The sequence below is a fragment of the Eucyclogobius newberryi genome, unplaced genomic scaffold, assembly GCF_026437365.1.
Source record: "Eucyclogobius newberryi isolate DKJ021-1_F unplaced genomic scaffold, fEucNew1.0.hap1 SCAF_3, whole genome shotgun sequence".
In the NCBI taxonomy this organism is placed as follows: Eukaryota; Metazoa; Chordata; class Actinopteri; order Gobiiformes; family Gobiidae; genus Eucyclogobius; species Eucyclogobius newberryi.
The window spans coordinates 24760330-24778762 of NW_027315945.1; the positions used below are offsets into that span (position 1 = coordinate 24760330).

The window sequence follows — 18433 nt, forward strand, 5'->3', positions numbered from 1 at the left end:
CAAAAACATGTGATAATCAATACTGCAAGAAACCAAATACGTCACATTAACAGAAAATTCTTTATCCGACAGAAATGCATAACAAGAACTAATCCTCCGCAATGACCGCTCTATGCATCTGTGCTGCACTCTCAGACTCCACGTACGAGCTGAGCAGTTGGTGTGCCCAGATGGAGCCACCCACAGTGCGCCGTTTCAGGCTGGCATTTCATTCATTGATTTATTTGTCTTTGAGTCTGCTGCCCTAAAATAACTCTTAAGAAGTCAGAACAACATAAAAGTAGGCAGCAAAAAATGTGTAAAGAAGATTAGGGCTGCACGAGTTCTAGTTACGATTGCGATGAGACTTGCAATTTGTCTTTTAATCATAGAATTATGTTCAAAGTTCACATCTTAAAAGTGTCCAGGACAAAAAGACTGAAATAGGCCTGACCAACAAGAACTGACCAACTAATCAAAGAATCACATAATTCAGAACATGTTACAGATCTAATCTGACAGTTTTCGAGTGGAATAACAATAATGTTGTTGTTTGTGGAGGACATGATGGCGCTTCAAAAATTGCAGCCGTTGCAGCCAATTATGTCCATTCACATTGCGAATCTTGCAGCCCTAAATAAGATATATATATATATATATATAAAATATAATATAATATATATATATATATATATATATATATATTATATATATATATATATATATATATATATATATATATATATATTAAGTTGGACTGAACAAAATCCTGGTTCAAGATCTGCAGATATACTGCGGTCGTCGGTCACCCGCTGCTATTGACAGGAAACCCTAAGGCAGTCAAAGGATGAGTCAAATACAGAGAGGAAATAATGTCTACAAATGCAAAATATCAAACAGCTAAACCAACATTCAATCAAAAAACAAAGGTCTTCTAGGTCAGATGCTGGTAATGAGTTGTGGACTTTCCTCTTCATTCATCAGGAGCTGCTGACAGAAAGTCTTCATGGCTTTTTTACACACTCCAGTCAGCAAGTCTAGCCTCCTCAGTCCAGGCCCCAACAAATGCAAACGTGTGGGTGAACAAACACACATGCACCTGCTCCCAACACACATGCTCTGGCTCCAGCTGTCACCGAGACGTGAAGTGGAGGAGACTCGAGGGAAAGAAGAAATGTACAGCACAAACGCCGGAAAGACAGTAGCCTTGAGTGTACAGTATGTGTCTATAAAAGATATGATATCTGTCTCACAGCTGTAATCGAAACTGAACAAGAGATAAAACTAATTAGAGGAGGACCAAGTGTAGTCCAAACTGAAGTGAAATTAGTTTGTGGTGAGCACACTATTACTGACCAACACATGAGTAATAAAGAGAATAGTATTGTTTATTTGAAAATGTACTGCCAATATCATAAACTGCAATAGAGAACTGATACTTGATACTGATTATTTTTTGTGGGTCGAACCTGATACGTGACACAGGCAGGTCACGATAACATTGTTTGATGTGTAATATATTGCTACAGAAAGATATCAAGATAAAGGATAATACTGAAACTACTTTATGCCACTGGTACAATCATCCAAAGGCCAGATAATCCCAGTGACTCCTTAAAGTATAATAGTGTTATAAAAGGCATGAACAGTGATAAATGAAAAGAAGAATTAAACACTTTATTTTGTATCTATAATCCGTCATAGAAATTACTGATTCAACCTTCTATAGCACAAATCTTGTCATACAGCAAACAGATAACACAAAATTCAGTGCAAAAAAGACGATATGTAATCATTGTGACAGGCCTAGAGACATTATTATTGTTGGTGCGACACGATTGGTATTTGTTTTAATATCGTAACTGGAAAAAAATGGTGCTTAAATGAATAGGTAGGACTTGTTTTAGTTTGTCAATGTTGAGCTGATCGAAAAGAGCAACAACACCACAACCTTGATACAACGGTGTTGAAATATTTGAAATGTATGGCTCTGTGTGTTTCGTCTCCCAGTGCGGTGATGTGTGGCCAGAATAGCAATGCACAAGACTCGCATTACCCTTCTGGGTCTGGGCTCGAATCTGTAGCTCCTCATGTGATTCAATTTAGTTCTCCTTTCTGCTCTCATCTTCGCTGCTTTTCTCTCTGCCTGTCAAACTGATTTTCCACTCCTCTCAAACCAGTTCTACCGTCATCAATCTTCAATCTGCCTCATTCTTTACGTCTCCTGTCATGTCGAGTATAAATACAAAATATGTCTCGCGGGTTGATGAATGTTGCGTGCTACCTGCAAAGGGTAAAGCTTTCTCAAGACGGTAGCGAAAAAGCCGATGTTGCTAAGTGTGTCAGTGTGCCACGGGACGGAGGTGCTCCAGCTGAATACTGATGAATGTAGTTCTAGTATTGCTGCCTAAAGCATTGCCCCGGCTCCTATTGTAAAGCAAGTAGAGACAAGAGGACCAGAGCATAATTAATGGTAAATGTCACTGTCATAGTACATTATTGTATGCAGCTTATGGTCCAGTTAACCAGGGGAATGTAAGAGTTGATGAGTTCAATGCAGTGACATGGCTGAGAGCATTTTAAAAGACGGAGCCGAGTGCGGTGTGCAAACAAACTATTAAAACTAATTGGCTGAAGTATTGTCTTGCTTCTGGGGCCACTTTCTCTGCTTTCCGTTCACCAGATTGGCATTTACTTTGGACTGATAGGAATCTCAAAACCAAAGTATTTAAAGATGAAAACAATACGCCTCTGCAAATGTTGAATCTGTCTCGTTCCCAGGAAAATCTTACTTTGAAAACGTGATCTCAGATTTCTAGGATTTCAAATGCAGATAAACTCAAAAGAGCAACTGTGTGTGGTCCCTAGGCGGATCCTCTGGTTGCCGGTAGTCTCCAGGCAGAATTCATATGCTAATGTATGCTAACCGTAGCCTTCCAGCGCTTTACTGTAACAGTGAATGTTGAATTTAGATGATCAGTAAATATACGTAGGTCCCAACTACTTTGAGGCAATTTCTGTAACACATGCATTCAACAATTTTCTGTGTTTGTTTTGGTATTGCAGTACCTCGTACATACTTTCACATTTTTCAACCTCTTCCCCCGTCTTGCGTTGTCTATTCCAATCTTTTCCTATGACTTTAACATAGTGCCGGAGTTAATCCAGCCAATAAGCAGTTGGACAGTTCAGAGGGCGGTCAAAGTCAAGACAAAAATAAACCCGCAGAGAGAATACACTTCATGGGAAAATGCTTGAAGACAGCAATTTCCTTGCAAATTCTTGAAACACTGATTTTGTGGTCAGTTTTAGTTGTAGCAAAGAAATCACAGCAGTGAATGGCGGGATGTGAGGCAGCACAACAGTGCAGTCTGTAAACAGTGTGTAAATAAACAGGCACAAAGAGAGGCCGACACTTTGCCCTTTAAAAGACCAACTGAAGCGCCATTAATTCCCACAGCTGCCCAAAAAAGAGCTACTTACAATGGAACAGAACATTTGCAAGGTCACAAGTAAACCTTTTTATCGTCTAAAACACCTTCAGCAAACAAGAATTCAGAAAACATTTGACAACTATGAAGAATGACAGTGTATTAAAGCCAGAAATAGACCGATCTTTTAGGGCGACGAAGTTAGGAGATTGCCCTTGGGTCCATTCAAGTTCTTTTCTTGGTTCTTGTGCCCCACTAATTTTCCTTTCTGACCTGACACACATTCCTTAAACAGATCGAAAGCATTTAGACAACTTAAATCAAATCAGCTCATTACTCAGCTTCTATAATCTTATCATAGTTTTATTGGCCTTTTGTAACCCCGTGTCTATGTGTAAGAGCAGTATGACAACACAACAAATAAAACATGCAAACTGTCATGTCCCAACGTAGATGATTCACTCGGAAGTGACAAAGGTTCAAATGAGCAGAGCAAAACAGGGCAGTGTTTTGTGGAACACCTTGGGAAAGTAACACAGGCGTAAGATTAAGTAACATTTCTCTACATGAATCATTATAATTATGGATGTCTCATGCGTACGTTAAATATGAAGGCAACAATTACAAGCTTTGATACGGCAATTGAAAGTTACAATTACACTGAACACCAGAAACACACCATGATGCCCCAACATGCAAAAGCTACGCGCCACGGCTTTGAGATATTGGATTGGCATTCCATTTGTTTTTTGGTAACTAACTAAGTGGTTAAATTGCTAAATCTACTTATCAGTTCTAAATAACTTGTTTTGAAGCAACCGTGACTTCTAATTGAATTATTGTAAGATCAACACGCTAGCTCTGATACTGTTATACGATAAGAAAGAAGTGGATTGATGACAAATTAGACGGGAATACAGTTAACCTCACTTAGACCAACTAGAGCACATATCACATTTTGTCTTGGCCCCTGAATGTGCTAGTGACCTTTCCTTTGGGCCGCACAGTGCGACTCTGAGCCCTTTTGTCTGTGAGATACTGGTGATAATTTAAACCAGAGTGAGTGAACTGTTTGTGAGCACAACACAACGCGGCCTTGTTTGCCATAATGACGGGCAGATTGCATCTACTCTGTGCTTGTTTTTTTTTTTTTTGCGTGCCCGTTTCAGCGTGCGTGTGTGTGTGTGTGTGTGTGTGTAAGAGAGAGTCCCGCGCTGTCAAAGAGTTAGCGGCGGGGCATTCTCTGCACCCCAGTGGCACCCCACATCCTCCACCCGCCCACGCGAGCTCCAGCGCTGCAACAACCGCAGCATTCATTAAGTTTATGAAGTGTCCATGGGACAACAGAGCTCCACACTCAATGGGCTCGGAGATGGGATAATGCAACAGTTGTAGTAATCTAATCTCAGTGCTTTGTAGGTACTTGTTCAAAATGCGTGCAGTATTAACGAAACACATGGCAAGAGAAATTGGATATAGTCACTTGACAACTTGTTAGTCTTGTATTTTAGAAACTGCTGAACACGGTGAGTTCGACACGCAATCCACCGCAGGGTTTTAGTTTATTGAAAATATTGTACAAACAGGAAATCTGACCAATGCCAGAGGGCTGAGAGGAGTGGCAATATCTTGATTACATATTTACTAAAAATCAAACATACATACTTATTTAAAAGTCATGTGAATGTAGAAGTGGGCAATTTATTAAATTTTAGACAATACTGTGAATGCTGCTTTTGAAGATATGCCAAACTTGAATATCGAGTACATAAAGTATAGTAGAAAATGCAACAATGAGCTGATTAAACATTTCAATTAAAAAAATAATGCATAAGGTGATATTTATGCAGTTTTGTGATTCATTTTACAGACATTTCATTTGTCTGATATTTAAACCTCATCTGATGTGATTTTCTTAATATTGTTATCAAGATACTCCAAAACAAAGAGATATACATTTTTTTGTCAATATTGGTCTGCTCGAGGGGAATATTGATTTGAATATTCCCGACCAGTGTTTACTGAGAAAAACAATAGTGCCTGACCAGAGACTAAAGGAAGACAATGCAAGATCACCTTCAGGGCTTATGCAGTTCCCTGAAGAGTTGACGGTTTCCTACTGTGTCTTTGTCCACTGTCAGTCTCCTTGTGTGTCCTATGGTAATTTGTAGGAGTTGCATTTCATTATTATGAAAATCTGTCCTTGAGTGGAGTTCAAGTGAGCACAAAGTTCCTGAGGACAAACAACAAGCTTCGAGTGCAGGGCTGTCACGGACCAGCTGTGAGAGCACCTGGCCTTGAACACACAGCGACGACATGTACTAAAGGAACCTTGACCGTCTATGGCACTAGTTTCAGGTTTATAATGATTTTGGCAAAGCTCAGGTCCGTTCAGAAGGAGCGAGGTAAAGTCAGAAGGAGAGAGAGGTGAAGTCAGAAGGAGCGAGGTGAAATCAGAAGTCAGAGGGAGCGAGGCGAAGTCAGAAGGAGAGAGGTGAAGTCAGAAGGAGCGAGGTGAAGTCAGAAGGAGAGAGGTGAAGTCAGAAGGAGCAAGGTGAAGTCAGAAGGAGCTAGGCGAAGTCAGAAGGAGCGAGGTGAAGTCAGAAGTCAGAAGGAGCGAGGTGAAGTCAGAAGGTGAAGTCAGAAGGAGCGAGGTGAAGTCAGAAGGAGCGAGGTGAAGTCAGAAGGAGCGAGGTGAAGTCAGAATGAGCGAGGTGAAGTCAGAAGGAGCGAGGTGAAGTCAGAAGGTGAAGTCAGAAGGAGCGAGGTGAAGTCAGAAGGAGCGAGGTGAAGTCAGAATGAGCGAGGTGAAGTCAGAAGTCAGAAGGAGCGAGGTGAAGTCAGAAGGAGCGAGGTGAAGTCAGAAGGAGCGAGGTGAAGTCAGAATGAGCGAGGTGAAGTCAGAAGGAGCGAGGTGAAGTCAGAAGGTGAAGTCAGAAGGAGCGAGGTGAAGTCAGAAGGAGCGAGGTGAAGTCAGAATGAGCGAGGTGAAGTCAGAAGGAGCGAGGTGAAGTCAGAAGGTGAAGTCAGAAGGAGCGAGGTGAAGTCAGAAGGAGCGAGGTGAAGTCAGAAGGAGCGAGGTGAAGTCAGAAGGTGAAGTCAGAAGGAGCGAGGTGAAGTCAGAAGGAGCGAGGTGAAGTCAGAAGGAGCGAGGTGAAGTCAGAATGAGCGAGGTGAAGTCAGAAGGAGCGAGGTGAAGTCAGAAGGTGAAGTCAGAAGGAGCGAGGTGAAGTCAGAAGGAGCGAGGTGAAGTCAGAATGAGCGAGGTGAAGTCAGAAGGAGCGAGGTGAAGTCAGAAGGTGAAGTCAGAAGGAGCGAGGTGAAGTCAGAAGGAGCGAGGTGAAGTCAGAAGGTGAAGTCAGAAGGAGCGAGGTGAAGTCAGAAGGAGCGAGGTGAAGTCAGAATGAGCGAGGTGAAGTCAGAAGGAGCGAGGTGAAGTCAGAAGGAGCGAGGTGAAGTCAGAAGGAGCGAGGTGAAGTCAGAAGGAGCGAGGTGAAGTCATGACTGGCTCTGGCTGCTGGAAAGACCAATCGGTTTTCTGTCAGACATGTCTCATCAAATTAGTCCAACCAATGTCAGAGTTTGGGTTTTTGCCTTTTGTAATTTTTAAATGGTAAAACTAGTGGCCTACTGATATGGTTCACCGTTTGCGTCATTGATGAAATATGAGCCATATGATATGATGTTGACTTTGTTGACTTTAATAAGGCATCATGATTGAATGTGAAGTGAATGTTTGTTGAGTATACCAGCCAAAAATAGTCACTCTGGAATTAGCTCAAGAAAATGAAAATAAAAAGTTAAACGAAGCTCTTTAGCCTACTTGTTGCTTCGTGCGCTCAAGTGACAGTTTATCTCACCAGTTGACAACATTTTGACATTTCCAACCTCACCATCAACAGTGTTATGACTGCCAAGTTTATCGGCAAAATCACAAGGCCAAGCTATCTTTTCCTTGTCAAATTTGGGTCCCAATGACAGCCTTGTAGGCTGCACTCTAAACTGGTTTTAACCTCATTTTTAAACACTCAAGGCTTAGGCAAATCATGCACATTTGACAGATGACGATATGACTGTCTGACTCATACTGGTCCAACAGGGTTTGTGTTTGAACAAAACAAAGAGCAAACAGAGTACTCCTACCTTGTATGCGTTCGCACGTCAACACTCAGGTGTACCATGACAACATGATGTAAAGTGTTTAAGCTACTACCTAAACTTCTGAAATCTTACGTCTTTTCTATTTGGCTCCAACCACACAAGTCACTCCTTCAAGCCAATCTGAATTTGTAATGATGATTAGCAGATGTTCATTCTAACAGCTGGCACAAGCCAAATCTGCCAATGGAATTTTCTCTGTTTGTGTTCCGAGTACAAGCTAAAAAGTCTTGAAAAAAACAAGGTGGCCCTAAATCAGCTCAGGCTTTGACACAGATAATTCAGTCCACTGGGTCGCACATTACGATCACGAAAGGATGGTATGAGTGTCTGTAGCGTGAGTGTGTTTGACCCATTAACCGTTGTAATTGGCGGTTCCAGTCATCTGTGAGATTATTCAGGATTGGTTCGGGGCAATCACAGGAGAACAGAGAAAGGATTGAAGTGAGGAGACAAATCTAGGTCTTACTGCAACGGACATGGAGCAGGAAATGTACCGCCTGCCCTGGACGAGGAGGGAGGCTTGAAAAAAAATCGCACAGAAGGCTTTTCAGATAGTTTGCAGACAGTGGGGCAGTTCAGGGCGTAACACAGAGTCCAGCCATGAAGCGGACAGGGTGAGAGGAAAGTTTTTGGAGTGGTGTGGGGTCTATGTGTGGCAGAGAATACTGAAAGCATAGTAGGTTTTATTCTGCCAATTTATGACATGTCGGTGCAAAGCTGAATCTCAAGAGTTGCAGAGCGGCACAAAGAGGAGACTGTAATTTGATGTAACCTAATCCTACCAACAATAATTTCATCTGGATTAGATATTTACAGTAAATAAAATGGGAAAATAAGTTTCTACCGTGTTAATGCATTGAGCCTTGACGGTGACGAGCAGGAACACAAAGCTCTTTGACAGAAAGGAGGCCAAGCGTATATGCCACTCTAATGAATGTGTCCTATAGAGGTGTGTCAAGTGCCTTCCTATACACACACACACATGTACACGGGAGCATAGGGTTTAAAGACTCTTTGCTGCTACTATCTTTAAGACCGATGTAATTTAAAAGTTCAAACACTTCGCCTAAGTCTTTAGTCTCAAATAAACAGGTAAACTGCGCTCACAATCCCACTGCATTGGTTCCCCAATTATTCCCTAACATCAAAGTTCAGAACAGACAAGGTTTTTTTCACGCCACTAAAACTGACAGGCAGAGATAACATTTAACAGTTGGCTGCAGCTTTGCTCTGCATTAGCAATGGCACCAAGCGCATTAGCAGACGCCTGGAAATAGTAAAAAAGAAATCTAAAAGAGACACTTGATGTTTACAATACAACTTTTCACCTTGACTGTACATACAAAATATAAAGATGTGTTTTAAGAAAGATCAAATGTTTCCCAGACAACGGCACTCTGGAATGAAGTTATTTTCAGGTTGCATTGTGGGCTCCCTGGGCCTCAGTGGAACTAAAGTATTCCATAAGGAGGGACAGCAGGGAAGTTAATGGGACATGGGAGAGAGCTTGGACAATAGGCTGAAGCTGGACACAGAATAAAAGACAGAAAGAAACCACCAGAGTGCTCAAGTGGTTCTGAGGCCAACAGAGTTAATGTAACTGGTAAAGTCAAGCGCAAGGCACAGAGGTTCATAAATAGCGGCTGGATGACAACAATAAAGATAACAATAGAGAGCGTTGTTGAAGCCAGACAGGAAGTATTTAGCCATGTGCACTAGCACTAATGATATTTCAACTACACAAGGATGAATGACGTTTTAACCTTTCCACTACAAAGAGAAGCATTTAATCACACAGACTGGAACAGTAACTCTATGAGCTGCTTTTATACCGTCCTAACACTTAGCTACCAATTCACTTGTGCCCATAACCACTCAAATGACTGGATGAGTGACTGCGCTTTCCAACTACTGTAATTATCACCTTTGAAAACACATTAGAGCCGTGATATGGGTTTTTGACTTCCCAAGTAGTAGTAACAAGCTAGCACACGTCAGCTTTGAGGCAGGTGTCTGATTCATCTCTGCAGATAAAGACGTGTCCAAACCAACTCCGTTTTGGGTATGCTGATAGGACCACTGGGATCAAGATACCCCTCGGCTTGCGCATACGCTTATAAATACGCATCAACACACGTAAGACTTGTGCAGACACAGTCCAAGCAGCTGCAGGTCCATGAGTAACAAGGCCTGTGTCATTTCAAACAATGAACTATTACGATCAAAGAAATCATGCACAATAATTGAAAATACTTTTTGTGGCATGAGCTTGTCTGCCCCATATGACGTTGTCTCGGTGTGCAGCGTGTTTGCCGTCAGCTGTTCCGCAGTGGCTGAATAAAAGGAAATGGCACTACTCGCCCACTATGTCAATATTACACTGGCTTAATGAATGAAATGCCAGGAGGAGGTAGTGTTGGACGTCAGCTGCTAAAATTATGGTTGGTAGAAGCAACAACATTGTACTCAACAAAATTCAAGGACTTTCAATGGTGTAGTACTGTAAAGGTAAAAGGTACAATACACATTTGTCCTTGGGTGTAGTAATTGTGTCGGTATTTTTTTGTATTCAAAACACAGCGGAACAATGTCAAAGGCTTTTGTAAGTGAATAAAGATCTACGTGTGCAAGGCTCAGGCGTGTGGGAAGGTTCAAAACAAAAACACAATCTGTTTAGGTTCTACAGGTTTTTACATGCTTGTTTTTGTTCTCCTGGCTCATGAGAAAACAAATCTCAGCTCTTTGGGCAAAACCACATAACATTTTCGAGGTTAAAATGTAGTTTGTTCCACCTTTAAATGTGAGATTGTGTGAGATGTGCAAGTTGTAAAACATACTGTAAATGTGTATGTGATGATTGATTATATTAATTTTTTATTTATTTATTTTAAATTTGGAACAATCAACAGCCTTAAACATGACTGCTTAGGGATATCAAAGTGTGCGGCGTTCACACAATTGCTCTTTCCATTTTATGGGCAACAATCACTGCCGAGATCAGAAAGAAAAAGATAATAGGGAAATACAAAGGCGTCCGAAAGCTTTAGTCTTTCAATTAGTCGGACGCTGCCCTTTAGTACATCATGAATAAGCGGTGTCATATGTTTTTACCAATGCCAGTACTAATACAAAATAGATATTCTTTTGGTAAAGAAAAAAAGTAAATTATTTATGTCTCAACCACAATGGAAAACCCATCTAACACGGTCTCCATCCAGGTGCAGGACAACATCAAAGCCGCTTGGCCGCACAGACACCTCCCATGCTTTGTAATGTTGTTGGACAATACAGTAAGTTGAGATGTTCCCAAAGCAAAAAAACTATGACCCCAGGCACTACATGTCTGTTACATACACATAACAAATGCCTTGTACATTTAGTCCCGCTTTAATGACAAATCATCAGGAGTAAAATTATACTCCTGAGGCCAAGTACGTCATGTTTTTGAGGTGCTATAGAATGTCGTGAAAGAATGTGACCAAATCTCAATTTCTGACAGCTATTTTTACGGTGACATCATCCAAAAAGATTGTGTGTCTTTGAGTTGTGAAAGTGTAGTTGTGGACAGAATTTCCAACAAGAGACTGCTTCAAGGTTCTGTTTTGTATGTTGTTGGCTTTTGTTTTGTTTTTGCAGGTCTCTCCCAGGCTGAAATGTTTGTTTCCCATAATAGGTGATGCTACAGTGGTTCTTCTAAAAATACACTTCTTGTACTATTGCAAACCTGTAAATTCACAATACTGCCCAGAGAAGAACAGATTAAGAACTGATCAAAAAGGTGCAAATTTGGAATAAAACCAAAATGTGCAAACTCACAGCAATCAAAAATCATATTACCAGTGCCTTCCGAAATGTTCACGTACGTAACATCTTGGCATCCGAAAGGGGGTAATATAAACATTGCCGCACAAGTAAACTGATTTTGACGAATGGGACGCGCTGTGTACGTCTACAATAGTGATTCAGAGTGTGACACGGAGAGGTGAAAGAAAGTGGTGGCGCGGCAGATGGGCGATGACGCGGCACCTTTTAGCTCCTGACTGACTCTTTCGCACCATTTATAATAGCCGAAATAAACAAACACATAGAGAAAGATGACGCTTCGTGGAGTCGGATCAAGGAAGTGACTGATGACTGCCTTGTCTTCGCTCCCAACTGCGACGGCGCTGATAAATGCTCAATCGCAAGCTCCTTTTAATAGTATCGCGCGGTGGTTGGAGGTGTCGGGGCTGAAGAAGGATGGGCTCTTGCGCTCTCTCTCTCCACACGCACAGCAACCTCAAAACCCAGATGTGGTGAAGGAGGAGAAGGAGAAGCGGGGGGAGGGGAGGCAGAGTAGGTTAAAGACCGTAGACAAAGGCAGTGGCCCCACTTCAAGCAGCGTTTGGATAGATTTACTACCTAGACGATAAAACAAACAGCCTGTAGGTTTTAGCGACGGGGTGATAAAGACTGAACTTTCCGAGGCACATGTCACTATGGAAATCTCAAGATGGCCCCCATTCAGTGAGGTCACAATTGTTTGGCATTTAGAAACAGCCAATAGATAAGTAGCTGAGGTTGGATTTAGATGAAACACCTCATACTTCCAGTTCTTGCATATAGTACTTACCTCGTGAGTTGGTGGCCAAGTCAGCCACTTTCTGAAAGGCATCCAGGAAGGCCGCCACCGCAACCACAGTCGCCCTGAAGATGGAGAAAACAAAAAAATGAAAAATGTACAAAAATATATATGTTGAAACGTAAAAAAAAAAACTTTAGGACATGCAATTAAATACTGTGGGAAAAGGAGATCGTACAATCGCAATGGCCAGACAACGGAAGGCTAAGTTCCGAAAATGCTCAGTTTAATGAGGACTGAAACTATGTGTAAAGAAAACATGTACATTTAAAAAATGCACCGGCTTCAAATTAAAGTAGATTTGCATGTGTGTAAGTCAAAACCCAAGCGTGCCCTGCTGAGAGAGGAATGCCTTTTGGAATCTGTCCAGCTCAGCAACACTATAGGCCATCGAGGAGAGACTGGCCCGACGCAAAATGAAACCAAGTGGTCAACCCCGGTGGTTCTCAAACTGTGGTTCAGGTACGACCGGTGGTTCTAACACATGGGCTTCCTCTGATGGTACGGTAATTTGTAATTCAATCGCAAGTTAATTCTGTTATTTCCCAAATTTACACTTGACCGGACTATTTAGACTTGTTGGAAGACATATTGCAACATGGATAATATCACAATTGTTATGGAAATGTGCAAAATATAATTTATAGTCTTACAAGTATTGAAACAGAATGCAAAAAAGGGGGATTAAATATATAACCTGCAGCGCAATCTTTCAAAAAATTGTAAATCAAATTATATTTCTGCACATATTTCTGCCTTACTGAAAACTACGTCTTTGTCCCCTTTGAAAACAAGATGCTATTTTCTTGCAATGAAAAGCCTGAGACTGGTTTGACTTATCTATGGTGCCTGGTCAAAAGAGAAAATAGCCATGATGGGGGGAAAAGGTCACCACTAGTGACTTCATAAAGAAGAGGCTGGTGTTTCGCCTCTGTTTAAGTCATTATGTGGAGTGTCTCTTGGTGGTGTTTCGAATGACAGCCTGTCTGCCTGTCTGACCGAGCTCTTATTAAATTAGCTGGAAATGGCCACAGTTCACTTCATTGCCAGGTCAACTGATTAAGTCACTGGCAAACTGGCTTTCTTTCAGACACAACAAAACCACAACTCCACGAAGGTCCCTAAAATACAATGGTGCTGACGTAAAGTTTCTGGGGGGGACCAGTGGGAATCTTCCATTACTCAACTTGTGAAATCCCACAAACGTTTCAGGTTGGTGGACTGGGCAAACTTTTGAAGAAAACTGAGAGTTGTCCAGCTCTTCTAAAAATAAATCTATTGTATTCACGTTGTATTAGTCATGATCCTTTTAACGCTAGCATAAACTGGAGCGTTGTGGACAGCCAAGGCAAGTGTTTACCCCTCACTGTGTGTGTCCTGAGTGTGATTTATGAATGGAAAAGTCATAGTCTACAATAGTCTGACACACTTTTAACTAATGTTTACAGCAACACTTTTGATAAACTTCCAACCGTTTTCATGTGCAATCTATGTGCTGTCGTGACACATATTCATGTGCAATTGCTGTCGTGATCACATGCAATGGTATTTATTTATTTATTTGTCTATGGGAGTTTTTATTTATTTATAGGAGATCTTCTACTGAAAGTGTTTTTCAGACTTCCTATAAGTGATCTGTTCTTCTGTATCTACCTCTGTATCTGCCTGCGTTGCACCAATGAAATTTCCCCATGTGGGACAATAAAGGAATATCTTAAGCAGTAAGCAGTGACCCATTAGACATTGGTGAATGCAAGTCTTTGATAAAAATATAACTATTGCAATTGTAGCTTACAGTGAGTCCCATTATACCAGACAGAAATGTGATCACTTACTATTATTACTAATTACTTTCTAATTACTCAAATATGATATGTAACATCAGTTAATAAGTCGTGTGTTGTTGCTGAGCTGACCAAAATATCCAGGGGTGTGCCCTGCTGATGGAAAAAGAAACACACACGAGGGCACATACAGATTCCTTTCCATTTAAAGGTCAGTAAAGGCACCAAACCAACACTATGCTAATTCATACACTGGAATACATACAAAAAATGGCATCTGGTACACATTAGGACTAACTATACAGTACAGAAATTAAGTTTAATAACACCTGGCTTGTAACTGATTAAATCTTAGCATGCTGTTTTACTTGTGCTACTCCAGTCCGTTTGCACTGACATACATGGCCTCTGTGAAAACAATAGCCTCCCCATGGACCTACAATATATGCATTACATTTTATATATCTATTCTTAGAAGCTGTAACTGGAAGGTTATAAAGCCAGACATTAAAACATTGTGCTTAATGTATGCCCACCACATCAATTCCCAATTAATGCATTTTGTTTTCCAATTCAACAATCTCAACATCTGCTTCAGATGGATGATACGTATTGATCAGGAATGGTATATGTATGCTTATTCTGTATAAAGATTCTGTGCGGTTGATATTTGGTACGCAAAATTAAAGCACAGCTTTAACACAGCTGCATCCCACTAAAGTTTAAACGGTGATTATAAATCAGTCAATGTCCTCGCCCTCCTTCTTCAAAGCTGAACTTATGTGCACATGTGTGTATGTGAGGGTGTTCAATGGCCTCTGAAAGCCAACATGGGCACCATATTTGGAGAAGAATAAATGACAGAACAAGCCCAACACTTAATTGGTTGATTTCCTCGTTGCTTTGTGAGAGGGGAGCTAAATTACAGAGTGCTTTGCCTGGGGACGTCATTAAATACACACAGACATATGCTGGCTGGTCACTTATCCAGACCGGAGGGGGAAGGTGGGTGTGTACCCCTGAACTTACGCAGATTACAGGGATCCCGATGTGGGGTTTAGTGGTAGTTTGGGCAGACTGGACACTGGCTTTAAAGCAAAATACTTTATTTGTAGGTCACCATGAACAAGCCAACACTGGGGAATATTTTAGCACTCCAGCAATAGCAGCATCAATACCATGTGTATGCTAAGTATGCCACAACCACTGTGAGCTATAAATGCACCCAAAGCCATACTGCAGCAACCACCCCTGGTTTGCAAGTTGTGTAATGAATGACCGAGATTTGTACCAGGAAAACCAAAGTTCATTGATATGATGTTATTTAAGTTTAGTCTTTTTGTGGTATTTCAACTATTAGGCTCCTGTATTCCTGTATTGTAGTGAGATTTATATATATATATATATATATATATATTTTTTTTTTTTTTACACGTACTGTATAGTTAGTTACGTTTATTTGGGCTTTTTTATGTATATGATTATTATATATTGTACCTTTACATGGCATTTAATCAATGTTGTACAGAGCCCAAAGTGAGTAGCTTATGGGTGCCTACCCCAAACCATTTCATATTCACAGCTGCAAGACTGTAGAGCATACACACAAAACAGAATAAATCCTTATAGCACAGATCTAATACATTGCTTATATAATACATTCACTCAATAATTGTCCAAGTGCCATAATTTATGCATTGTTTGTCACTAGACTCGTTCATACCAAGGCACACGCCCACAGCTGCGTGCGTGTGCCTTTTTACTGACGTGTATGTAGAGTAATATCCATACACAAGCACACAACACAAACACACAACACAAACGCACAAGTTTGAAAATATATATTTTTTTTAAATATATTTGTATCCAACATTAGACTTTTATAGGAGCAATGTGTAAATTTTTAGAGGGTCAGAAGTATTTTCTCCACGGAGGTGTTGTGGATTGTCCTGGAATGTTCCACAAAAGGGCTAAGGTCGTAGTCGACATAAGAAATTCTTGGTCGAATAAGCACACACTAGACTAAGCCGATAAGTTGACTAACGTGGTGTGAAACTGGCAGAAGCTCCAAAACCTTTCAGTATCGCTATGATCTGACCCTGTATCTGACCCAAAATGGATTCACTACAACTGCACAGACATTCATATTTAAATACCGAAAAGTACTAGGTGTATTTATGTGTAAAAAGTTAGTTTTAAGTCTGGATTTGTTGCCAAATCCTCAGTTAATGTACTTTTCCTGCTGTTGTGTCATAGAAATCCTCATAAATGAGTTAGCCAACTTATAAAAATGTTAATTGACTAAGAACCATCAACGACTAAACAACTACAACAATCCCCAGAAACTAGCAAGTATTCAAGTACGCCTGTATCAAAACGCCTGTAATTGAATGAATGAACGATAGGTGAGTCTATATCATACTGTAAAACATTCCAAGCAAACAAAAAGTTTATGAGACAAGCAGGAGATGGACCTCCACCAGAAAGTACTCACAATTAACTACAGATAGATTTACCCCTTTATTTAAAAATACTTGCCAAATACAGTGATGGTCATTAACAACAGGTCTACAAATTCTTCGCAAAGATGTGGCATGGCAGGGTCACATACTTGACCCCTGAATGATGGGACACTTGAATAACATATCACCTTTAATCAGGTTTAGCGCAGAGGAAATTGGAAGATGGGGACTTCCTGTGGCCCCCGAGCAGTATTGTTAATGCTCAGAGCCTTTATACGACTGTCACTATCGTTCTGTGGCAGGACACGTGGACACTTGAAAGGTAAGGAAACTGCCACGTATCGTTAAATCAAAGAATAATTATGAGCTGTGGGAGATCTGTTCTTACAGTACTTATGGAACAATGGCCTTTTATTTCGGCTGTCATAAGACGTTTGCATCCAGACACGTGGCCACTTAAAACCAACTCGCAGAGTACACTGGGGATCCATTGTTAGAACATTTGGCAGGAGGTGTGCTAGGTTTACAGCGTGACAAATTAAATCAGGCTTGAATGTATCTTTAATAGAGACAGTAATGACCTCCGCTGAGAATTGGTGAATTATTAAACTACTGTATGGTCAATGATGCTTACACGTCGAACAGTCAAAGGTCAACACATCACAGACGTATTATGTAAGACATTTTGAAAAGGTCCTCTTGATTTTCGATATTCAATTGTTGAACTTTCCCGTCAAGAATTCAGTGCTATATAAATGCCACCAACACATTTAACACATAAAGATTCTTACCTGAGTTGAGACTGTAGTTTGCCAGCCTTGGTGATAAAGTCCTCCCAAATTGGGCAACTGCTCTGTGAGGGAAAAGCACATGCGAACCATCAGAACACATTTTCAAATTCACACAGTTACATAAGTATTTACAACCGCAGCAACATGGAGGTATAGGGGCCTCACCTTGCCTCCAAGGCTATACAGATTAACAAAGTCTAGACTCTCCATTTCCCATATTTGTTATAACAACACGCAACAAAAGGTTCGTGTCCGCCAAGGTTGCAAATATGTCGCAAAACTTACTGTTATTGCAACCATTCTTTATTTTTCAAAGCGTAGCCAAATGGAAATGTTATGTTCTGTCAGTTTGATTTGTAAAGAAAGTCCTTTTAATTGCACTTGTCCAAAAAGAACAATGTTGTCACAATGTTCGACAACTGAATGATATTTTTCTCTCAAATTGTGGAGCCCTTGTGTGTCTGTCAATACATTGCACATAATCTTTAAATTGTAGCGATGTCATTTTAGGACATCTGCGGGCGATGCGGAAACCTCAGAAACTTGGAGAAAGAATGGAAGTACGCCGGGATGACATAGAGAGACCCGGATATGTTACATCCAAATGTTTGTCACTTATGTGTAACTACCGCCAGAGCCTCGAGGAATGTCTAGTCGTGCTGTTGCACATTGCGCCAAACAACAAACTTAACTCACAGCCCTATAACTGCACCACTATACTGTCCCAAGTCACAGTCTGGAGCAGCACACACTGAGAAAGTGTTGGATAGTGATTCTCAGACAGTCCTGGTACCACTCATACGATGTAGGATCATGTGGAGCTGGATTTGAATTGATCTTGTTAGACGTTAATGTTAGGCTGTGTTCACACTTATACACACACCAAATCGAAATTGGGACTAAAACCAGGACTAAACCAGGACTAAACCAGGACTAAACCAGGACTAAACCAGGACTAAACCAGGACTAGTCATTGGTATCGATGTTGGATTGATACGGCAATACTTTTTATTATATTCCCAGAACTTGGTCTGGATCAAAATAACAATCTCTTGTACTGTATCAATGCCCATCACTAACTAGAACAAACCCACTAAACCAAGTTTACATTAGGACTAAACCAGGAACAAACCAGGACAAGTGTGGATCAGATTTTTGTTCTCCATGTTCAAAACTACTTGAGCCATGGTTTAGTGGTTTTAGA

The 18433-nt window shown here is 40.8% G+C and overlaps 1 protein-coding gene across 7 annotated transcripts in view; it reads right to left on the reverse strand.

The window, feature by feature from the left end:
* LOC140374637 (protein MTSS 1-like) overlaps positions 1-18433 on the reverse strand; it is a 37357-nt gene that overhangs the window by 17202 nt on the left and 1722 nt on the right. For all 7 annotated transcript variants that reach the window (XM_072461575.1, XM_072461574.1, XM_072461573.1 and 4 more), the window contains exons 2-3: positions 17230-17291; positions 12184-12257 (exon numbers count right to left, since the gene is read on the reverse strand). In XM_072461575.1, coding sequence (XP_072317676.1) covers positions 12184-12257; positions 17230-17291 — 136 coding nt within the window. The remainder of the gene's footprint in view (positions 1-12183; positions 12258-17229; positions 17292-18433) is intronic.